The sequence below is a fragment of the Falco peregrinus genome, chromosome 6, assembly GCF_023634155.1.
Source record: "Falco peregrinus isolate bFalPer1 chromosome 6, bFalPer1.pri, whole genome shotgun sequence".
Classification (NCBI taxonomy): domain Eukaryota; kingdom Metazoa; phylum Chordata; class Aves; order Falconiformes; family Falconidae; genus Falco; species Falco peregrinus.
The window spans coordinates 92,234,671-92,259,880 of record NC_073726.1 but is presented as its reverse complement, the minus strand read 5'-3'; the positions used below and the strand labels follow the sequence as shown (position 1 = coordinate 92,259,880).

General features: G+C 44.4%; 2 protein-coding genes across 2 annotated transcripts in view; both read right to left on the bottom strand.

Annotated features, from left to right (window-relative positions):
• CASR (calcium sensing receptor) overlaps positions 1-25,210 on the bottom strand; it is a 77,768-nt gene that overhangs the window by 3,238 nt on the left and 49,320 nt on the right. The window contains exons 5-6 of the mRNA XM_055808805.1: positions 6,595-6,825; positions 2,843-2,966 (exon numbers count right to left, since the gene is read on the bottom strand). Coding sequence (XP_055664780.1) covers positions 2,843-2,966; positions 6,595-6,825 — 355 coding nt within the window. The remainder of the gene's footprint in view (positions 1-2,842; positions 2,967-6,594; positions 6,826-25,210) is intronic.
• The window catches only part of LOC101922075 (cystatin-B-like), an 85,640-nt gene that overhangs the window by 11,325 nt on the left and 49,105 nt on the right, over positions 1-25,210 (bottom strand). The window lies entirely within an intron of this gene.

Sequence of the window (25,210 nt, the reverse complement as noted above, 5' to 3'; positions counted from 1 at the left end):
CACACCGGCCTTCATCTTAAACACAGAGGGTGTTCCCTTTAGGTGTCTGCAGTTTCTCAGAATCCTACGTTGGTGTCTCAGAGTGTTTTACACTGAAACAACCAGCCTCCCACAGGCTATAGAGCAAAACACAAAGCATGCTAAGTTCCAGCTTAAAAACATTCCTGTCCCTGCACTCGTGTTTTTGGAATCCATTTCTTGGTAAAACTTTGCAAACTTTGATTGTTGTCAGCTGTTACACAGGCTCTGTTCCTCTCTCTTTCTTGTGTCTTCATTTTTGTCATCTATTTCTGTCTGTCTTCATACCTCTCCCACTTTTAGCATTATTTGAAACATCCTGCCTGTCTCTATTACAGAGAAAATTAAAACCATGCTTGCCTCCTTAAGTGCTTTGAAAGCCTATTTCATATTCCACGGAGGCGAGCCTTAGATGTGTTTAAATTGCTCTTCCCTGAAGGCAGGCAATGCCCTCGACTCCCAGCACACTCTTGTTTCATGTTGGAACATCAGGAGAAGATATGTCTTAATGATTTCACTCTCCTCACACCCAGCAAAGCGTCCCACTCATACTGGCAAAGGGAAAATTGGTGCCTCCCTCTCTTTCCTCTACATGAAACTAGTTGTGCCTACTGGGATGGCAACATACGTCACCAGTGGCTGCCATGACCAAAAATCAAGGACCTGCTGCTCCTGCTCTTCTTTGACCCAAATGGCTCTTGTGCTCCAGTGGTGAGGGTCATGACCCCTTTGATGCCAGTGGACAGAGGTTGAGAGCAGTGAGCTGGAAGTCACAACCTACCTCAGGCTTCGGGGTCCCAGCAGGATAACAATGGGCTGCAGTGAGTTTGGGGAACAAACATTCAGGAAACTTCTTTAGCAGCCATCTCCCTCTGAGCTTCGCACCTGAGCACCAGCAGGGACTCAGAGCACAGCTTCTGGAGTGAGCTTGATGCTAATGAGAAAGCCAGGAGTGCCCAGCTCATGAGGACAGAGGATTTCAAGCTTTCTCATTCTGGAGGGGTGGTTGGAGGGAGCACCTGTGACCTGATACAATACTGCTTTCCTAAGGACTGGTTGCCTCACCAAAGCTGTTCATGGGAAAAACTGGCACTAGATGCAAAAGCTCAGTCAGGAACTCCCACCACCGCAAGTCATTTCACTTATGTCCATTTTAAAAAATATTTTTTTATATATATAAATATATATATATACACACACAATAATTTTTATTTTTATTGTGCCTTTTACCTGGAAGCCTATTGCAAACTGCAGAGCAGGCAGAGCTAGCTTGATGTGGTGGGGATCGGCCACCTCTACCAGAGACAGGGGCAGCTGTTTAGCACTACATGCTAAAGATGTGCTTTTGCTGTTATCTTGAGGTGACTTAGAGACCATGCTGCCACTGAGGGGAGTAAACCAGATCTCCCTCCTCCCCCAGGGCTGCTCTTTCCTGCCCCCTCCTTTGTCATAGCACTGGAGGTCATACAGCTTCTCCTTGTAGCTGGAAACTCAGCCTGCCAAGAGTTTGTTTTCAGGAAGACCAGAGACCCGATCCAACTCACTCTATGGTTGCACGAGTACCAGCACTGCTCCCAGACCAAGGGTGGGAGCAAACAGCTGGGCGAGGACACGACAGATTGCTACCAAAGGAGACATCACTGTCTCAGCTGGATGAGACTGGTTGTAAAGCTGCTCTCTATGCCCATAAAGCTGGCAAGCACACAGAATAAAAAGCATTACTGTCAGCTGAAATTTCAGCAGGAAACTGTGGAGTCAGAGGGCAGTCACCCCCTCAGCCCCACAGGTTTCACCAGCACACCAGTGCTTGCTCCCAAAATCAAGTGGAAAACACCAAAAGATCCCTATTACAAGTGACCAGAATTGCTTCTATTTAATTTGAAAACGCTGCTCCCAAGCATCCTGTAGTAAATTACCATTCCTATCTGACAGGGCGCAAATTAGATTCTCCCAAAGGAGAATGCTTGTTCAGTTTTGCAAGCAGCTTACTGAAGTGTTCATCTCAGGCAAGGTCTGCAGTGCGCACTGGGACCAGTGCTGCTGGCGAGGGTGTGAGGAGATCCTGAGTGCTCTGTGGTGCAGAGGGGCTGGCTGTTCTGAAAGGATTTACTTGCCTGGGGACGCCCAACACTGATGGAGCACTAACAGGTTGGAGATTCAGAATTTTTCAGCTAGTTCTAAAACTGAGGTTACCTTTCCCCTCCACTGCAGAACCTGAGTGGTTTCATCCAAGCTCCCACTGAAACCAACAAAAAAGATGTCCATGGGTGTTTGATAGGACCCAGAGATGCTGGTCCCTTGCAGTGCCAGTGCTCAACAGAAGCTGTGGTTGGTGACGCCATAAAGGGAAATATTCCTTTCTGCTTGTGCAGTCGGGTATGGAATGGACTTTATTTCTTTGTAAAGCATGAAATAAAACCCTGACCACATGAGGAAAAGATGGAGGCAGACAGATAACCACAGGATTTAGGATTAGGATAGGGAGTGTCTCCTTCCTGCAGGTTTTTGGAGGAATAAAAGCTACTGCTACAGTGCAATGGAGTTTGCTTGTAGCGGCCTGAGAGGCTTCCTATATGCAAATCCTTTTCCAAGTTCTGTGCCTTAATTTTCCTAACTTAGAGCAGAAGAGACAAGCAGGCTTAGCAGAAGACAGGACTCAACTCCTGTAAGCTTTTCAGAAGTCCCCCCAGACCTTCTGTGAAGCCCCTGACAAGGCAGCCTCCAGCTCAGCACTGCAGGGAAGCGATTCCAGCACAACTGCAGGTGATGCCCGAAGGGCTCGCATGGTCCTGTGCCAACCACAGAGCCGCTCTGTGGGTATTACCTGTTTCATCGCTGTACTCCCCATCGGGGCAGTCCACGCACTCAAAGCAGCAGGTGGGCTCTCCCTCAATGATGCCCTTCCTCGTGCCTGGGAGGCAGTCCCTGCTGCAGTTAGAGAAAGGCACCTGCAAGAAAAGAGCCCAAGGAGGGTTAATGGTGGCAGTGCCTCACATGCAGCCTTTCTACAGCAGGCCCTTGGACTTCCTCCAGGAGTATTATTACTTGATTAGCACGCTGGATGGAGAGCCTCAGAGACTTACCTCTTCCCTCCACAGAACAGACACATTTTGCACAATAGTGCTTCCCCAGCTGACTGCAGTGATATTTGTAAGAAAGAACACAACGAGGGATGGTACGGAGGATCAGCAGATCTTTGTAACCTCTACTGTGTTGTGGCACTGTAAACTTGTATGTGACCCATGACACACATACCAGAAAACAGTCATTAAATGGTTAAAAGAAAACAATCTCTACTGGCAGGAATCTGAGTCTGCCTTGGAAATGATGGACTCTGACTGCTGATCCCTAATCCTATATATTGCATATTGACTGCTAATGATTTGTGGGAATTCAAACAGTTTCTTGAAACCCACATTTTCCTCCTGAAGACCCTCTTCAACGAAGAAACAAAAAGGTAAATTAACTAAACAAGGAGGTTTCATATGAAAGAAAGAAAAAGAAAAAAAGAAAGGCCCTGTTTTTAGAACACTGAGCATCTAAAGATGCATATCAGCAGCCATATGCTGGTCCAAAGGCTTCCAGACTTCTGCTTCTGCAAATGATGAACTGTGTCCCCTGCTGGCTGCGCATTTACGCTGTGTGTGAGCCCTCCTGGGCACCGTCATATCCCAGCAGCAGGTGCCTGCATGGGCATGCTCACGGTGCTCCTGACGCACACTGACAACAAGGAGTTCAACAAGATAAGTGAAAGCCTGGGCCTTTTTAACACAGACGCACAACCTGAGGTTGAATTCACCTTTTCCCAACAAAATTAAGAAAAAGAGCTGACACAGAACATGGCTTTCTCAGCTCAGGGGAGTTAAACCCACAACTTCCACTGCCAGCAGGGGACCATGATCTGTACATACTTGAGGGCTGCTCTGGCTGGAAGCCTCCAGTCAGCCTTGCTGGAAGGCTGCTGCTAGTCTGCCCAGGTGCTGCCAGCCCGCTGACCTCCAGGAACCTCCTGTGTGGATGCACTTGGGCAGCGAGTCCAGGGTAAGGTTTGGGAATTGCCTGTGTGCAATTCCACAGGGTAAGCAAGTCCTCGGCAGTGGCAACTCCTATGTGGAGGTGCCCATTTTGTGTCTCAGGTCGCCTGCCACTGAGAGCGGTTGCTGTTGCTGAAGTGTAGCTGCAGCACAGTTTGGGAATCCTGTTTCTTAGCTGTTAATCAGGATTGCATAATTAATTGGACAGACATATCCAGGACAAATCCCTGCAGCTCCCCACTGGAAGCACTCTTTGCTGTCAATGCCTATTGCTACTAATACAGTGTTCCGTATTATTATTATTATTAATATTTTTATTATTATCATTGCTGCTATTATTATTATTATTATCAGCTGTATTATTATATGATCTATTCCTTAGGACAGCCAGCAGGTAGTGCATCCTCCACCAGGACTCCATCAGTCTAGACTGTCCTTCCCTAGGCTGCCACTGATGATTTTGAACAGGGCTGAATCAAAGGCGCGACTGAAGTCATGCACTGCTTCCCCATGATCTACTAAGCTGATTGAGCTTTCAAGGAGGAAAATTAAATTGGCTTGGCATGATTTCATCTTGACAAATCCAAGTTGGCTTTTTCTTATCAGTTTATTATCCTCTAGGTGTTTATAAACTGTTTAATATCTTTTTTTTTTATCATTTCTTTTAGGTTACTGAAACTCAACTCAATTGTGTGTCATTCCCTTGGCTCTCCTATACCTGCTTTTAAAAACAGGTATTACGATTACCCTCCTCTAATCCTTTGAGACATCACCCACCCTCCACATTTCTCAAAGATGAAGTGCTAGTACTTTTGAGATTGCTTTGGCTGCCTTCTTAAGTATTCTGGGGGGAATTTCATCAAGTTCTGCCAAAATGAATCTGTCTATCTTACCTACTCTTTAACTTGTTCTTTTGCAAGTCTGGCCAATGCTGAAGTTCCTGTGTTAAAATTAACTACATACATTTAATCTTTTTTTGAGGATGACAGAGGCACAGAAGGTTTCAGTGAGTGAAGTACTGGCTACTCTCTTACAGCAGAGCCTTTTATCCAGAGGAAATTCAAACTCTATAAACTGGAAAAAGGGCTGCAGCAGACACAGCGATCACAAACCCCTCCACTGGCACACAATTTACATACCCTGGCATGACACTCAGCAACACCTGGTTGCATTTTTAACAGAATAGTACAGAGCATGAAGATAAATATTGCACTGTTGGAGGAATTTAGACCAAAAGAACACAATTACTCAGTTTAAGTAAAAACCAGTAAACCCCTAACTGTTGGAAAAGCTGCCAGTGGTATTTGCAATGGTCAGAAGGAGGGGTTAGAATACCAAGGGTTTTAATTAATTTCTCTTGTGGTTTGTGCTCAGAGACTCCAGCCGGGCTTAGAAAAGCCTGAGCTCAGTATTTCTGCAATAATGTGTCCTGCCTGACCCATGCCTCCTTCAGAGAGCTCTGGATTTAAACCATAAGTGAAGGTGGGGTATCTGGAGTAAAGGCAAGGCATAACTGATGGTGTAAGTGTATTAGGCAAGTGTAGCTATTGCAGAAGCAGTTCCCTGATCTGTCAGCCAATGTGAATAATCACCTGGAAGTGAATTGCCTTGTTCATTAATCAGGTGCTGATTTAACACATCTAAACATTGCAGCAGGGCAATGACATTTCTAAGCTAGTGCTCCCTGTGTCACCTCCCAGGCCACAAGCCAGGTGCCAACTGGGAGCTGGGGTTTCTGCCTAGGCTGGAGTGGGCAGCTGGTTCTCCTCCGGAGATCTCTGCACCCATGTTCCCATCACCTGGGGGAGACACAGCCCTGGCTGCTAGTGATGGTAGAGTTACGCTGAAAAGATCTAACATATGCAAGAAAGTGGAGAAGGGCTTGGGCCTGACTAAAGTCAATGGCTGCATCACATACTTTTGAGGCTGCAGAAGCCCCTTCGGGTAGCTTAAGGCAAGGTAGCAGGTACTGGCATCTCCCACTATTGGAACACCGTGTCCAAGTTAACTTGGGGAGATTGACAGGGCTTGTTCTGTTTGGCTTGCAAGGCAAGGGTGTGAGGAAGGCTCTGGGACTTGGGAGGGTAAAGCCAGCAGAAAGAGCTGCGAATTTAACTAGGAGCAGGAAGAGACACTTCTTGATAGAGAGATACCGAGAGAGGAGGAGATGGCTGCTTTCAGCAGTGAAGCTGTGAGCTCAGGAGGACTTGACTTACTCAACAACCAGACTTAGGTAATGAATTTCTTATCCTTGTGGAAACAGCATTGCAAAATTCCAAGCTATCTACATGGGCCAGAAAAAAGGCATCTTTTAAACCGTTAATACCCACGCTCATCAAATGTATAGCAGGGGAGAAGCAGCTGCCCGTTACATCCAGAAATGTGTAATTAGGGTGTGAAAGACTATAGCTGACACCACATATATAGTAAGATGAATGGATCTTTTAATGAGATATAGAGCCATAATATAAGGAGTGTGCAGGCTTAGTTAAAATTTCAGCTTGCAGAAACTTGGGGGAAACGTGAGGATTTAAGCACTTACCTCCTTAGAGAATCCACTCCACAGGATCTTGTTTTCATTGATAAAGAGCCTCTCCCCTTTCTTGGCATACACATTGTAGTGCCCGACTTCTTCGAAGACAACTGAGCCATCCTCCGGAGACAGATGCCAATTGATTATTGAGTAATTCCCTACCAGGTCCCCAAACTCATCAAAATCCACTTGTTCCCCCATGTTATTGGTGAAATTTAAGTGTCGCAGATGCTTGAGAACCTAGAGAGAGATAAAGAGACACTGTGAATGCCTTCATGTCACAACCCAACCACAGAACACATCCACTATGATGTGAACTGGAAATAATCACTTTACTGTCCTTAATCTCTTAAAAATCAATTAATCACAGCAGTAGCAGGCTTTCTCTCATAGACATCACATGCATACACAGAGCCTGTAGAAATCTCGCAGACAGCACAAGGTACCATGCCTTCAAGGTGTTGGCACCCATCTGTAACGTACCAGTTGCTACCCCATCGGCCAGGTAGCATTCCTCTTCAGCTCCTCTGAGCCACCTCTGCAAGCGGGCAGAGAAGTGGCAGCAGCCAGTGAAGCATTTTGGTCACCCACACATCCCTCTCACCCTGCTCTTGCAACCATGTTGCATAAATGCTCTCAGCTGGCATTGCTCACCTCTGAACGATCAATCACTCAGAAACGAGAATGCTTGAGAAACAATTCAAATTTGCCTTTTCATTGAAAACCTCAAGCTCAATGCACTTCAATAAAAAAAAACAACAAATCAAACTCGTTCGTTGCATGGCAGGCCTGGAGAATTCATACGGCTTTTTTTTGGCTCCTGTCTCCTGGTTGCATGGTTTCCAGTAATCACATTCTGCCTGACCCCACGAGTTGACTCCTGTGGTTTTTACCTCATGCCTTAAACTGTCATATGCTGCAGGTAGAGCAGTTAATCTCACAGACAACTGCAGCTGCAAAATTCATGATCTAGATAGCCTGACAGGTAGACCTGAGAAACAGCAGCATGAAAGAAAGCCTGCACTAGCAAATGTGATACAATTCACCCACACTGTATTTTTCTTCAAAACTTATGCTGGATTATGTACTTATCAGATTCCCCCCTCACACAGTGGATGTTGTTAGTGAGTTTCTCTGCAGAGCTCATCTATGGAGAGCTGAGGCGACCTGAGGGCACCTGGCTGGCAGCTGCCCCTGGACCACTGCGGCACAGTTGCTGCTGTCCTTCTAGTGCCTGTGACAGCTTGTAAGCCCAGTCCTCTTTCTTGCTTGCGAGTGCCCAAATGCACAATCCTGGGTGGCAAAATGTAAGAAAACCCAAAACGTAATCAATTTGTCAGTGCAGGAAGAGCCCTCCTCACCGCACAGACACAGAACAGACAGTATTGTTTTGATGAAACCTTTTCATCTGGGAACACAGGGACAGGGCAACAGAAACACACTATTAATTCCTGTCAGTTTTGCTAAATTGTCTCATTTTTCTCTGTTTCCTTTTGGGATCCTCTTATCTCAAGCTAAAATCCCCAGAGCTACAGAGATACCCTCGTCTCACTGCCCATATAAATGCCAGCCTGAGAAAGTCTGAAAAAATCATAGCAACACTACGCAGGAGGTGGCTGGCAATACCTTTTCAGCTTTGTGTGATGTTGATGGAAGTACATCAAAATATTGCCACAGCAGTCAGTCTTTGAATAATGGGTGTGATGGTGGAGGCAGAATTTTTTTTTCCCATCTTCCTCATCTGTAGACCAGCTCCCCTGTAAGATGCACAGCTGAAATGATCTCACTGAAGAGCCAGGGCCTGTCTCTGGGAGACCTCACCTGCTGATGGACATGGCAAAAGAAGGTGCTGTGCTCTGGCACTTTGATGGGGACAGTCGGGGCACTGCCTGCTGTGGGGAAGGAAAGAGGAGGCTGTGCCCTTCTCCTCCCCCTCATCCCTGAGGGGCACTCAGGAAGACGCTGCTTGCCCAGCTCCATCAGGAATAGCAAGGACAGAGCAGAAGCAGCTCTGAGGTCAGAGCGGGTGACGCTGCAGATCCACAGTGATGGCTGTACTGCATCAGCTCACCCTGGCCTCACCTGCAGCGGGGCTGCAATCCTGGGCGTTAGCAGGAGCCCTGCCCATCAGCAGTGCAGGTGCCAAGCAGCGAACCCACACTGCTCTGCAGGCTGCAGCACCTCCACAGCGTGACACCTGCAGCTTTGACATCCTGATCAGATTTGAGCTGTTAAGTTGAGCTGAATGCCATGTTTCTGCTCACTCCAACTCAGCATTGCACTCTCATGCAGCACTGTAGCGCTCTGCTGAACGACACTAGGATATCCTGACTGGATATCGCTGCTGGGTTGAATGTTACCTGTATAGACAGGAGGTGCAGAACTTGTACTTCTTATGGTTATATTTACTCCACACATTAGGAGACAATCTTGCAAGAGCCATACTGAAGATTGTTCACTACAAGTCCTGTCTCTCCTGGCCAGCTGCAGCGGCCAGGTCAGCAAGATGAATGGTGGTGAAACTTCTGGATTCCCTGGATGCCGTTTTTTGGGGGTTTAATTTCATAAATTAAAAAAAAATAATAAATTTGTTAATGTCATTCACCTCAATTAGTCTACTCCTTTGCCTTACCTCCTGACATTAGCCTTCTTTGAAAATAATATATCCCCCTGGCTACTGGTGGGTTTTTGTGGGATTAGTTTAGAAGCGTGTTTCCCTTGATCAACACACACACAACTCCAGAGGATTCAGGTTATAAACCATTTCATGTATGAGCTGACATCTCTATCTGGTGGGTAAATATTCATATAAAAGCACTGATCTGAACTTAATATTGTCTTTCCCCAGGCACAGAACAGCAGCTTCAGTGATGCAGCCATAGCTGGGGAGCAGGAGAGCCCAGGTCTATCAGTTCATGCAGGAAAGACCTATGCCCTATTTAAAATCCCAAATGGAGAGGCAACAGCAGTAAAAAGCCAGTTTTCTCCTTCCAGCAAATACCAAAGTTTGCCTTCAAGTCTAAATTTCTGAGGGGCAGCTTGTGAAATGGTAACTGAATGACTACTAGGACGTGTTCCTGTATTAGATGGTAAGAAAATCCCCAAGTTCCGCTCTACAGGATGAAAATATGGTTTAAACAGCCAAGGAATATATAAGCACTAAACTTTAAAAAAGGAAGTTCTAGACTCTGAATAACTACAGTACTCTTTTATAGGCACAGTCTATCAATGATTAGCTAAGGGCTTTACAGTTAAAAATGTGTCACTGTGTTTTGTAACTAAAGATAGAACCATAAATACCCAGGAATCAAACCACAAAGACTTAAAAGACCCTGCTGCAGCGAGGGCAAGCATACATGCCAGGAGTGCCTGTATCATACCCTCGAAAAAAGAGTTTACAAAAGAAGTGTTGACTCTGTGGCTTGACTACACCATTGGCAGCTGGTGGAAGCCTGCGGGGAGAGCACTGTGCAAGCTGCTGTCTTCAGACGGTTCTGTCTATAATTTTTCCTTCTTTTTTTTCCCCCCCTCTGTCACAGCCTTCATGTGGAATGGCAATGACTTTCAATTAAAACATCTATTATCAGAAAGGACTGGCAAGCTGTTCTCGAGTTCGCCCTCCCATTATTCCTGGTAAGGCCATTCCCAGCCACGTACCATCCCATCGTTTATCCAGGCTAGTTATTCTGGGTCATGTGGTTTCCACTTTTATGGAAGGATCATAAAACTGTAACAGAAATGCAGTTCTGTCAGGTCAGACTGGCAGCCCATCTCCCCGGGACCTGTTTCTGACTGTGGCCAAGAGCAAACACCTGCACAAGAGTGAAGGGGCTGTGACACCTCCCCAGAGCACTCTCACACATTTTGCAGCTCAGTGACTTCCTGGGCCAAAGGTCTTTGTACCTGATAACCTGGAGTGGATTTTTCTTCCATGACGTTGCACATTTGTGTTCTGCACCTGTGAGAACTTTTCACATCCACAGCCTCCTACAGCAAGGAGAACCACATTTTATGAGAAAAGCACCTCTTCTCACCTGTTTGAACAGAGCAGCTAACTAACCTCTTCTGATGACCTTCATGCTTATGTTGGAAAAGACAAGGAACTGTCATTTGCTAGTCACCTTTTCCATGCCTGCCAGGATTTTACGAACCTTTGTCAGATCTCTCTTCAGCCACCTCTTTCCCAGGCTGATGAGACCTCCCTGACTTTGCTGCTTCTTGTACAGAAGCTGTGCCATTGACCCTTCTCCAGACTTCCCCAGTCTCCTTCATCAATTCTAAGATCTTGAAGTGAGATGCACCAAGAGTTAATGAAGTGGCTCCAGGACACTCTGCTTACCTCTCTGTCCCTTTTCCAGCATGACTGATCTTAACACTGCATTTGCTTCTCTGACAACTACTCAGTCAGAACTGAGAGGTCCACCCAAGGACCTGTTCAAGCTTGAGGATCTCATTCTTGATTAGTCAGAACTCACCATTTATTTTTATTCTCTGCTATCTTTCAACCAACTACTAATCCATGTGAGGACTGAATTAGTGACTGAGCATACTCTATGACTAGGACTCCCTTACCCACATACATCCCAATGCCTTCAGAGAACTTCAGGAGGTTTGTGAGGTGGGGCTTCTCTTTACAAAAGTCATGGTGACTCCTCCTCAGTATACTATTTTTCCATCCTTTTATTATTTATTTTTTTTATTACAGTTTCTAATAATGGGTTCAGTCAGGCTCTGCTGGTTCCCTGGAACTCCTCCAGAACCCTTTTAGAAAATTGATGTCACATCTGTCAACTTCCTAGGCCTCAGGGCCTAAGACTGTTTCAAGTGAGGGGTTGGTCACTGTAGCCTGTACAGAAGTATTAACCTTCATTTTGCTTTTGTGTCCCACAGCTTCTCCTACAGTCAGCACCATTACATCCTCTGCAAGTCCCCTCTAACTAAGCAAACTCAGGAGCCTTCTCAAGTCTGTCCATAAAGAGCACACTTTTCTTCTATCATGGCCTTACCTTGTCTTTTGCAGTGATAATCTACGGCTCAACAGACAGCCCTACTACTGAAGCGTTTAAAAAAGGATTTATGAGATTTTTACCCCATTTACTGCCTGTTCCCCATTCTGGTTTTTGTCCTGCCTTATTTTATTTTTACATTTAACTTGCTAGAGTTTATGATCCTTCTAATTTTACTTGCTAGACATAACTCAGCTGTTTGAAAGATGCTGTCTCACTTTTAATAAATACCACTTAATAACTTGGTTTGCCTTGGCAGCTTCCTTAGCCTTTCTCCACCTGTTCTTGATCTGCAGTAGACACTTACTTTGTATCACTAGTATTAGGGCCAGCAGCAAGCAAAATAACCCACTTAAATTGTAAAGGCTGTCAGGCAGCAGGTAACTGTGTGGGCATGAATGTCCAGAGTTGAACTTCTGTTCTGTGGAGCACAAGCTCGCTGAGATCAAGAGGTATTGGTTGTACACACTGAGAGCAGCTAAACTAAAGTGGCATGTCCTGAATCCTACAATTAGTAACAAGACGTGAGACAGAACCACCAGTTCGGAGGCTGACTGCAGCCAAAACCTAGGGCTCGGGGCTAGAAGGAAGAAGGTGAAGATATCTGCATGAAGAACACTGGAAGTGGGGAAAGATCCTGGAGGAGAAGGAGATGTGTGGAGGTGAATGTTGGGGGGCACCCAGTGACCTTGGCCAGTAATGCTTGAGACTGGTCACTGTGGAGCTACACAGCATGAACCGATGAGTTCCACTCTGACAGACCACACACAGTGTCCCTGCTGGGGAGTGAGGGCGAGACCTAGTGACTGTAACGCCGTGGGGAAAGCAAGCGAGTGCATGAGATTCCAAGCAGGTTAAAGGCTCTAGGTTAATTCTTCAATAAATGTCAGTATCCAGATCTGCTGTGGGTTGTCATTTACTCTGTCTCAGCTGTGACAGGTCCTTAACTAGTCTCCTAGTTGGCAAAGGTTTAATATCCTTGGCTTCCTTCTGCTATTTCTAACATGTTTCCTCACGAGGTCAAATGGTGCTGCAAGGGAAGCGAAGCCGGACACATTGTAGGTGTCTGTCCCCATAAAAGACAAACAATTCCTCCTCCCAACATGCAGTTGCAAGGAAACCTGTCTTGACAGTTAACATACATTTTCCCACACTGAGTTTTAATTTCTGTCTTCCTAGCTATATCCACACCTGTAAAACAGTTCTGGACTGATGGGTACCCAATGTTTTTCTCTTTGCTTTGATAGAGTGCCCATGCTGAGAGGAGCAAAGAATTCCGCTTCGTGGCTTGATGTGAAGATGAAAAGCTGGCAACTGTACTGAAGATGGTAAGTCCACCCTTTCATTCTGAACTGCTGAGGGCCCATCCTCCCCTCCTGTTCTGGATTCCTAATTGAGCACCCAGAGAAGATACTTTCATAATGCTGCAATAGGACTCGAGAGCTCAGCTATCACATTAGCCCAGTAGTCATGGTATACAGGATTTGGTTTCTGCCAGTGGTCACGTACCAGGAGGAAATATGCCCATGCCAGTTCTGAAAGAGCCACTTGTAAAATACTTTAAGAGGAATGTTCCCTGAAACAATAGGATTTCTTGTCTTTCTTCCTTTTGTTTCCATCTCTCTATGTGTCAATCTTTATTTACATGCTAGCAAAGCTCTAATTTTTACTGTCTGTATCAATGTTTGATTTCTGCTGCATTCTCTGCTTTGGATTATCTTCTTCTGCCTGCTTTTTATGTAGGGCCAACTCTTAGGCTCTCCCAAAGCCAGTGCTGCCATCACACTATCAATCAGTTCTCACACAAAGGACCTGAGCAGGCAGGAGGGCACTGGCCCTAGTCCCTGGAGTCAGTAATACCTGTTTCCAGAAGCCTGAGGCAGGCTCTTGCCCAAATCTTGCCTCAGATCTCTTGCCCAAAGCATTCTTCTTGCTGGCAGGAGCTGAACTTTCCTTGCCCTCTATAATCTCTCCTCCTCCCCTGCTGCCCACTGTGCACCAATGGGCACAACATGCTGTGCTGATGGTTTTTTTAAAACCAACATGCCAGGATACGCCAAAACGATTAATCTTGCCTTTTTCTGAAAGTTGTTCAGAAGATGTCAGAACTCTTCAGCCAGTAGAAGGTATGATTCATTACCATACACCACCTGCAACATTCCACCCAGAGCTGCCTGATTTCTCTTGGCTTTCTGCTCTGAAGAAGTGACTGTTCATACTGTTTGTCACTATAAAGGTAACCCAGGTGAAGTTGAAAGAGACTCAGGAACAGAGCCGGGATTCTCACTGTAAACACCTCTAAAAAAACCAAAAAGGGATGTCTTTCTGTTACACGTGTCCAGCCCCATGCACAAGGAGTCCCTGGTCTGTAGCTGGGATACTGGGCACTTCATAAAATAATGAAGACTAATCACCACCTACTGTACAAGGACTGGGCTGTACTCCAGGACTGAAACTATCCAGTCGGTAACAGTGTAGATGTACAAAGGGTGATAAACTCTGGAAGAAGGGCTGGTGTCAAAGAGCTGAAGAGAGAGGACATTGGTAGTCAGCCAGAGATTTATTGACAACACTGCAAAAGAATTCTGGCAGGATGCGGTGGGCATCCCAGCTCCGGTGAAACACTAGATCTTCCAGTGACTTGAAAAACTGGGTGAAAGAAAGAATTGAGTTGGCTCAAGAATAGCTGTACAAAGGCTGAAAATAACTCAAGAACATTGAAAGTTGTTATCCTTTGGTAAGAACTGAACAACATCCTTGCAAAGCTAGGTAGGTCACTGGACAGCATGACTGAAGGCTAAATGTGTATGACAAATACAATGTGCCATATGTTGGAAGTAATAATTTAAGCTATTCATAATCTTTACTGGAAACTAAATTATCTAACCACTCAAGATAAAGACATGTTCATTGTTGTAGGCAGCTCAGTAGAACCACTCTGTGATTATGCAGTTGAAAGAGCAAAAAAATACAGTAGGATAAAACCCTAAGAAAATTACACTGAAAATACGGTGCCAATACATACATTGATAGTACAGTTTCCCCTGGAAAACACCATTAGTTCTGGTCACTTGATCAGAAAAGAAGCATAAAATTAAAGGAAGATTAGACGTCCAGAGGCGGTGATGATAACTCAGATCGTCAGTCTGATTTCCACCTGAAGAGAAATGAAATTGTGGGATTGTTTAATTGTTTATGACATATGTAATGATTTGTGGGAAAGCAGAGACCCCTCTCTCTGCAAAGCCAACCGACTTTATTCAAGTCTCCAGGGAAGTACAGGACATCAAGCTGCCATGACAAGGTGCGCTGATTGGCATATTTTAACTGATACTTGGTTTTGTTTGGTTCTGCTTCTGTCATGGATATGAGAACCCTAGGCAGATGAGAGATCTCGTATCTTCCTCTTCTACTGAGCAGTGCCCTCTGCACAAGGAGGGGCAGCAGCAGTGCTGATGTGGACCCCCATGCCTATGCTGGTTTCTTTGTGAGAGAGGAGCAGGCCCTCCAAGAGAAACCTGCAGGAATTAGGAGAGGGAGGAACTCGGATGGACTGTGTTGGAAACACCTCACTCGCTGCTCAGTGGAAGGTGCTTGGTGCCTCCTTTCTCTCAGGTTATGCTGTGCATGCTCAGTATGCTTGGAATCGGATGAAGCCTAGAGCTTCCTACAGCTAGGGCTGGCAGGACTGCCTGTAACTGGGCTTGATGGGTTAGCTTCTGAGGCTTTCTAGCCAGCAACCAAGGGACATGGCTTTGCTGATTCAAAGCTGCAGCAGTTTCGATGCTTTCTTGACAGTGCAAGGTGACAGCAGTAATAAATTAATAGCTACTACAACAGGAGCAAGTAACTTAAACCAAAAATGTCAAGGGCATGCATTTCAAAATGGGACTAATCTGGTTTAGGGTCAGATTTACTACACTACTATGTTTACAAGGATGCCCAGAAAAAACTCAAACCCACAAGCCTAGTGGATTTCCTAACAGAGGCTGCACAAGTCAGGTCTAACTGAGACACTTTAGAAAATCCCATTAGGTATTTACTGGTGTTTGCAGAGGCCCCAGTGCCATTACAAAAATGGGTCTAAAATGCTTCAGGAGGACCTGTCTGCTGAGTCACAGAGGTTCTCAGAGTAATCAAGAAATTATCTTACAGTATTTTGGTGTCACGTGGCTGGTTTTCCAGACTGATTTAACTATCAGTTAGGAGGCCGCAGGACACAGCAAGGATGAGACCCCAATATTTTGTTTCCTGAAGGTCCTCCAAAACTCAACGACATCCAAAACAGGCCATGTGCACACCTGCTGTTCCAACTGCACTTCTCTATATAGTGCAGGTCCTGGGTTTGTACTGCTTAATGCAAAGCTGATAGCTAACGGCACATCACTTAAGCACGCTGTGATAAAGGATAATGATTTTGCTAAATGCGATATGACTGGGAAATATAGCAAGAAAGTTTTCATGTGCTTGGCTTTGACTGGATCCACATGATACATGATAAACAGAGTGGGAACATCCTCTGCACACATCTCAAATACAGGGTTTTTTGAAACCAAATATTTACATGGGAAAACTTAATGTGAAATTCAGTCAACTGAAATTCAGTGCAAATACATTTTTTTTAAGTTAAACTTAAAATGTGACCTTCAAGTCACAGTTCCATTTTTAATTGCAATTCCTTTTTTAATGGGAAAAAGAGGAAACACTTTGACTGTCAAAATGCTTGTTTGGACAGTGTTGTTTCAGTTAACTGCAATTAGTGAGTTTGACTGACTGCAGGGGAGAAGAGAGAAGATAAAAGAGCTTTTTCCTCTAACATTTCCCCCTATTTCTGTTTTCAGTTAAGATCCAGCTGTATGATGGTACCCCAATAGATTTGTATGGCCCAAAGCATGATATTGTACTATTAGTTCCCTAGAGTCCAAAAGAACCCTTCTTCTACAAGCAGCTTCAGGAACTAAGGCATCTGGGGTACCCCCAGTCTGAGTTCAGTGCCATCCCGACCAGGCTGATCTACTGACTGCAACAGATTTATTCTGGAGAGAAATGGCTGCACTGACAGCATCTCTCCCCTCCTTACAAATACTGTGAGCACTTATGCAGTTCCTAGTAATCATGGCAAAAATCATGGTTATGAAATGAAAAATTATTTCTGTGGAGGATCCCTAGATGTGGAATATAATGCTATACAAAATCAACCGCTTCTGACAGGTCTCTGCCCCAGTGATGTACAAGTGTAGGTCAGTGATGATGGAAGTCTCTGTATCCAACAGAATGGATGAGCTAGGGGGAAGGACTGAATGACTGTACTGCATGCATGATAAACCTATTATCAGTTCAGAAATTTTGTCTGTGTTCATTAAAATAAAAGCTCATTGATTAAGGGGGAATGATATGTTGCTATTCCCATCATACAAATAAACCTCAAACAGCAGTATTTATTTGGGTGTGCTCTAAAAGCACTAATCCAACACAGACCATTCAAACAAGGTGAAACACAAGTATTATATTCACGGAAAGTAGAACATAAAAGAGAAGATGAAAAAAATTACCAGCAACATATTAAGGGATTTCTTGAATATATTAAAATGGAAAGGTGTCATGTATGCCAGATCCTCATGATGTAAGGCTGTAAGAGACAGCTAAAGAGGATGGAAAGCTAAAGAGATAAAAGATAGAAAGAGAAGGATGAGCAGGAAACCTAAATGAATAAGTTATTGCCCCTGCTATCACAAAATAACCCTGGGCATTCTTATCCCAAAGGCACTTGGTTTGGAGCCATAATGTGACATTAACGAATGTAGAAGGTCCTTAAAAAGACATTAGAGAACAGCCCAAGCATTTAAATTGGATCTAAAAGGCTGACAAAACCAGACAGTTCATCACAGCACTCCATGGGCAATAAAAAGAACGCTAATACTGTAGGTTTATGGTATGCGCATAAAAATGCCACTGGCTTTGAATGACAAAGTCAATATGATACCTAATGTTATTCCACAGCAATTCCAGTCCACCTCTCTGGTACACGTGGGCAGTAATGCACTCCCAACAGCCTGCCTCAAGTTTCCCTCCACATCAGTCCGTGCAGGGCATGGATCAGAGCTGACCCCTCTTACAGGGGCTTGTGTTTCTGCCCAGTGAGCTGCTCCAGGGGCAGCCTCTGACGGGCTGCAAGCTGCCAAGCAAAGACGGTATTGTAAAAGGCAGAGGGATGTCCTCTCTAACCAAGGGCTGGTTAGCCTGACATCAATCCCAGGAAAAACAATGGGAAAACAAGAGTTGTGCATTGAGGATCAATTAATACAAAATTCTAGGACCGAAACATAATTTCTGCCAGGACATAAGGCTTTGAGGAGTATAGATCTTGTTAAATCCAAGTTTGGTTAACAAACACACCCCTTTAGAAGTGAAATATCTGAGCTTTACATTTAATGTAGAACAAACATTCCTGGATCAATAATTGCCCAACAGATTTGTAAAAACAGGTTTCAACAGAGACAGATCATCAGTTCATGGGGAATTCCTCCAGCCCCAGTAAACAACTCGCTGCTACCCAGTATGTTCATCCATAACCTGGTAGCAAATACAAAAGCAGTGCTGGGAAAATTTGCAGAAAATGCCTGGATTAAGGTAATGGTAAATAATAATCAGGACAAAGCATTTCCCTCAGATTGCTCTCAAACATCTGTGTCTAATACAGTGAAATTCAGACCTACACATCAAGGCGTAAGAAATTCAAGCCACTGGCACAGGGAGGGTACCACATCCTGCAAAGTATTACTGACAACTTGCCGCGACCTTTCCCTTGCACGCTGCGGCAAGGAAGGCTAATGCAACTGCTGCACGCATAAATGAGGAAGTAATAAGAGTATGTAAATGTGGGATTTTTTTTTTCCTACTGTCTGGCTGTGCTGAGCCTGTTAAAAGTAATACTGAATATATGCCAAAAAGAAGGATGAGTAACTGGACAAGATACAGAAATAAAACAGAAAACATATCTTAGGACTAAAAGTCCACTCTGTTTAAATTATCAAGAAAAGACAAAGGAATAATTTGATCTATGTACATAAATACCGTATAGAGAAAAGTGATGTGTACTTCATCTGGACTTTTAAATCTAATAGAGCATGGCCAAGTAAGGACCAATGAAACTAAAGGTCAGTTAAATCCCAGCTAGAAATAAGACAAGATCTGTGACAAGAGATGTGACCTGCCATGGATCATACTAATAAAAAAAAGTCTACTAGTCAGCATGTCTTTGGGGAAAATAAATCTTGCTAAACACAAGCTTGACTGGCAAACACAGCCCTTCAGAAGGGAAATACCCAGGCTTTATGCCCAATGTGAAGCATCCCTCAGCTTCATCGAGATTACTTTCCTGAATGTGTTGTAAATTTAGATAGTTTATTATACAAAGGATTTCAAACTGCCTGACCATTTGGAAAGTAACTTCATTGGAACATTTTTTAGGTTCCTATTAAGGTTTTGTGGACAGAGATGGTCTCTGGACAGACAAAGGCGAGGCACAGGTACAGTGGGAGCTGCCAGTGCTGTCAGATGGTATTTTGTACTGTACTGTATGCTGCTGTCTTACCTACAGCCAGGATACGAAAGAACCATCATGGTGACCTAGTCTAGACTTGCCACAATTGCTTTGTTTTTCCACTTGTAACAAATAGAATATGGAGAAATCCATTTGTTACAATGGCCCAGGGTGCTGTATGTATATTGTATGTATATATATATGTGTATGTATAATGGCGGAGGATCTACTGGCAGATCTGTTGGCAGAAGTCCTGACTGAGTAAATGATGCTCTTGGGAGGTCATAGTACTGCATGGTAACTGCTATGGTGAAGTACCTGAAAGCTTAACATAGGGCTCATTATATTAATGTAAGTAAAAATTTAATACTAAATAATAGATAATTAATTGTCCAATTATTAAATCTACTAACAGAGCCAATGGTTATCCTAAAAGCTCAGTGTTTTCACTTAGCATAATTCACACATAATATCTTGCATGATCAAAATCTGATTGAAATGTCTTCCGGGAGGTGTTTAACGCTGTCTCTACCCAGCTGTGCAGAGAATGAAACCGTATGTGTCTCTGCAGCCATTTGCTGTCGCTTCCTTCTAAGAGCCCGTTACAGATCGGTCGCTTCAAAGTCCCAGCAAGGTCTGAAACTGCATCCTGCACAGAACACTGCTGATATTGATTTGAAGAACTGCCCCTTTCTCTAGGCCAGGAGGAATTCATAGCTTTTGACTGTAAATTTGCTCCTATTTGGAACTATAGGATGAATTACTTCAATGCTTGGGTAAGCTGCCTTTCTCTGTTAGAGAAGCAACTGATACTGCGTACTTGGTGTCATTTCTTGTAACAAAATGATGGTCATTCATCAAATCTGAGTTCAATGGTTACTTATAATCTATTCAAGATCTATTATCAATTTAGGGGAAAAGAAAGAAAGAAAAAAAAAAAAGTCCTAAAGTTTCCTATAGTCACAATTTGTTGACTGAATTCATGTAACTGTTTTGGACATTCAGACTGGGCATCTGTTGCAAGCACAGGCATAGTTCCCATCAATGGTCAGCTGAAGTTCCAGTGAATTCACTCTAACTGTGATTGGGCACACGTTCCACTTGGATACTAGCTTAAAACTTTTTTTCCATTTCCTTTACCAATATAACTCTTGGCCAACAAAGAAATCTCCTATCAAAGCTTTGATTTCTACAGTTCCTAAATAACTTCATGTAATTCCTCTCAGAGACGCAGGTAAAAGTCCTTTCTGAGCAAAGTATTGCTTCTGGTCTAGTGAGGAGATCATTCTTTTAATTCTACAAGGCAAAAGGGTCCTTTATCTGCCATAACAGGTAATTTTTTCTCCTTCCTCCAAACTTCACCCACTGTGTGGAGCAATACCAGTCCTTGATAGTGCATGGAAGCTCACTTTGGGGATAAAACTACGTGGCTAGTTAGTAAAGCATCTGTGAAGATGGCTGACCACCTAGAAAGAAAAGAAAGAATAAAACTGCTACAATTATCATGCTTTTGAAGTTAGCTTCAACCCCACCTTGGGATAAATGGAAATCAGTCAAGTCAGAGGAATGATACAACATGAAACTGAATTTTTGATAAATCCACTGCTTCCTCACCTCACTTTCTGAGTGCCTTTAGGGGGCTCACAAGGTGCCCTTTGTCACCAGGTCCGTTTGTGAGTAGTATCAGGAAAGGTCAGTCCTAGAAGCAACTTTATATCTTTTTGTGTAACAGACATGCTGTGCCTTAGTAAAAGATACTGGTGTCTTGGTAATTCAAGGGGCAATTATTATCTGAAGTCATTACAGATAGAGACATTATGCAAGCATCTCATGGAGCCTTCCCTGAAATTCCCAGGTCCAATATAGGCTGCAAAACTGACTTCTTTTCCCCAAGTGAAAATGAGCTTCATAAGTATTTTAAAATGCTTCTTTTCAAATACAACTTTTGTTGTATTGCAGCGTGTAAGTGACTATATTAAAAATTACTTTTATGAAAAATTCAGCATGTTTGGGGGTCGGCAGGAATACTGCTGGTTTTGTCATCAGGCAGTGTATGCTACCCTGATTTGGAAGAATCTCAGCCATTCTTCACCACGTAATTAATAACCACAGCTGCTTACTTCATGACATAGAGGTTGTGTATTTGCTGCATGCAGTTCATTTATCTTTCTTCTAGCAACTCTGTTGTGGCGATGGTTTCACTGTGCATTTTCTATTGGTGATGTTACAGGCCTGACCCCCCCTTCAGTCAGGTCCAGTTAAGTCTTTCTCCTTTTAGTTGCAGAGACATCTAAATAATATTCCATTGATTGTTTGCTTGGTTGAAGAGCTCACAAGCGATGCTCTCAGCTGACGGCAAGCTGTTATCTCCAAATAAGCATGAATAAGTGATCATCTGTTATTGCCCTTGTGGGGAAAATAGCTGTGTTTGCTCTATCGGCCCACACATTTCTGTGTGTGGCTCAGGTTGTCTGCCTCCCAGTTTGGTCTCCCACAGCAAAGGCACACTGGTGAAATGCTTGCTTTCTGTTCATAACACATCTATTTCCAGTGTATTTGTAATGCGGACTAGGTGAGGTTTTGCAGCTGCCTGATATTCACCAGCTTCCACTGTCTTCATTGCAGTTCTGCCTGAACCGAATTGTCACGCCAGCCTCAGTTCTGATACTGTTTCATTCACTATACCACAAATCAGCTGTTTTCCATGCACCACCTTAATTGTTCCAACAGGCCTATATAGTTCAACAGACACAGAATTGATTAGGTAAGTCGTTAGGCTCAAAGGTCTGGAGAGATGTATGTAATCTAAGGCATCATCCACTTCTTTAAAGCCTCGCAGAATCGATTTCCAGCCAGCTAGACATACCTGAATGTAAAGCTGGAGAATGCACCAATCCATTTTTGCCTCTTCATATGGTGTATCACCAGGGCAGGGGAGGGAGGAGTTGGCTGGGAGGTGCACAGGTGTCATAAAAAACATTAGGTGTTGCTAGGTGAAGTCAATTTCTATTTGCCTTTATTTTGTGGAACAGCATATAGCAGCTTTTCACTAAGTCTGAGGTCAATCAAATTTCTAGGCATAGAATAGTTTACATGAGCACAGTCTTTAACCTGCTAATCATTAAGAAAGGACATTTTTCAGCCTGTGCAGCATGCTTTGCCTTGGTGCCTAGGAGAGCTATCTCGTTTTTCACTTATGAACCTGCCAAAGTTCACAGCCTCCAGGTAACCACAACCTAACAAATGGTCTGGGAGTGTGCTGCAGGGTGTTCTGCTACGTCACCCTGGGGCTGCGCACCTTTGCCTTCCCGAATCCAGAGGAGCCTGCCATCCACGCTGGGCAGCAATGCTTTTGTGTGAGACAGAAGGAGAGGTCCTCCCACTGCTTCAGGGCCATCAGCAAGAAGCCAGCTGAAGGGGCTGAAACACAGAGTGAACTATGTCTGAAGAAAAGACAGGTTTGTCCTCCTCGTGCACAGAAAGAATGTGAAGTAGTAAATATTTGCTCTGAAGGACGGATTAGGATCCCCTACTAGTTTTACCCTTATTTTTTGCAGGACTGTTTAAAATGAGAGAGAGACACCAGAGAGGCTCCTGCAAATGCCCCAAAGGGTTATAAATCTTTGCTCAGAGGGGCACTGAAGAAAGAACAGATGGACTTGCTGTTAGACATGAACATGGGAACAGCCATGTGAGCAGAGACCAAAAAAATGAAGGAACTTGAGGGACACAAGAAATTTCATCTAGGAAGATATTAAGAAAAAAGGGCTTCAAAAGCAGATTGTTTGAGCTGCTGTGGAGAAACAGGGCAAAGAGGCAGGGAATGTCGATAGAGGCAGCATCAGTACAGGGATCCTGAGTCCTGTCCCATCTCTTGCCGTACCTTCCCACTGCTATTCTGTAGCTTATGGGAGAGCCTGTATTGGGGGGAGGCCAGTCCATGAACCAGAGCCACACACAGAAATAGCCCTACTCACTACAGACTCCTAAAAACCCCACAGCCCACCAGCCGAAGAGAATGGGCATCAGATAATCAGATGTGATGTGTTCCTTTAAGAGGATTCTTTCTGTTGTACTATTTGTAGTCATGTGCTTTAATCCTTGGTGCTTTGTGTAAAATTTTGCCTTTTCCAAACATAACAGAAGTTGCTTATACATTTTGTTCTGGATTGCTCTGCACCTTTTTGTTACCTGAACAAAACACTACAAAAAGAAGTAATTAATCTGATCTTGATTGGTATTGTGCAGGACATGATAACGGCATGCGCAGAGAATGCTATCTGCTCTTTGCAGGCATCTCGCAAAGGTGTGCCCCTGGATTATCTTCTGCCTTGCAGCAGGGTAGGTTCTTAGAATGTGACAGCTGCAGCCATATACATTACTCAAAGAAGGGCAGCACAGACATCCTATTAAAGTCTGTAATTTTCTGTAGAGTACAGAAGTGTCAGTTTTCCCATTCTCAGACACAGGGCTCCAAACCCCGCGGGCACCACCATGTGTGGAGTGAGTGGCACAGCTGCTGCCTGGAAGCTGCCCTGCCTGCTCACCAGCTCTGCCTGCGCCCGCATCTCCGCACTTGCTGCGGCAGCCTGCGAGCTGGGGCTCACCGGTCCCGTCTCCAGGGGGGATGCCTGCAGCCAGCTTCAGAGGTGTTGGTAAAACAAAAGGAAACAGGACTGGGTTTATGGACAGGGTCTGTTGCAGACCACCAACTTGAGTGGAGAAAATCAGTAAGCAGCTTCCTAAACCAGTACGTATAAGTAAGTAGAGAAGGAAGTTGTTAGTATTTGATATTTCAGCTTGGGAGACACAGAAAAATGCCGTGCTCCCCATGCTGAAACATACACAGTGCTTTCTTAAACTGGAGATGGTGAATTCTCAACAGGAGAACTGCACCCAGTTTAACCAACTCACAGAAATTCTGTGCTAGGTTTCCTGCTGTCCAGTTCAAACAAACTGATCACTGAGGAAAAAATGTTATTTTTATATAGAGACCCACACAAACACCCTCCACTAATTATATAAAACCATTGCTCCAAAAGGTTTGTATTATGAGTACATAAAATTAACAATTAGCAGACAATAAGTAAATAATTACCCATATGTGTTAATAGGGTAGCACCACTGAAGGACAACAAAATTATATGGTACATAACTAAATTGTGAAACGCACCATGTGCCCTCTCCAGCCACCGACCCCACTGGCAAGGGCTGCTCTAGGCAGGGGCTCAGGCTAATGGAACCACGGGTTCACTGGGTTTGCCTTATCTGTGCCACGCACCGCCCAGGCAGCAATGGCAGTGATGGCAGCAGTGGCAGTGATGGCAGCGATGGCAGTGATGGCAGTGATGACAGCGATAGCAGGCACCACCACCAGCTGCTGCCTCCAGCCCCAGGCACAGAGGCTTCCCAGCGCTGCCCTCCCTCCCTCAGGTCGCTTCCTACCAAGAAACCCTTGAGCCAATTGTGAGAAGAGGGAGCAGGCACCGACCACTGGCCGAAGTACCCCTCAAAATGAGATTGTCTTTAGTAGAAAGATTTTCTTCTGTCTGGTTGTCAGATACGGCTCTGGAGATGCTGGAGGATGCACGTTTAATGTGAGTTGAACTCATTGTCCCCAGGGCTGAGGAAACCTTCCCAAGGGTAATGAGCCGCAATGCCTGATATGAAGTAGGTGTGCACACAGATTTGGCATTTACCTGCTATTCATGTGTTTGATTTTGAAATGAACTGAAAAAATGCACAAATATCAAATATGCCTGACAGCCAACACCACCTAATGGTGGTCATTTCAAGTATAGCCTGTTCCTTTGTGTCACCCGCTATTCCTGCCCAGTCCTGTTAACCCCACATACTCTTTCTCAATGCCGATTGCTTCATTTAAGGCAAGTATGCATACCCAACAGTCCAGATCAGCAGGATGCTTTACATTTGATACAGCCATCCTTCAGCACCAGATAAGCAACACAGAAATGAGAAGACATTTTTCTCGATTGTGGAATCCTCAACAAACATCACATTCTTTTACTTAGCTATGGTATGAATATCCTGCTTTACTTTCCAAGTTGACAAGATA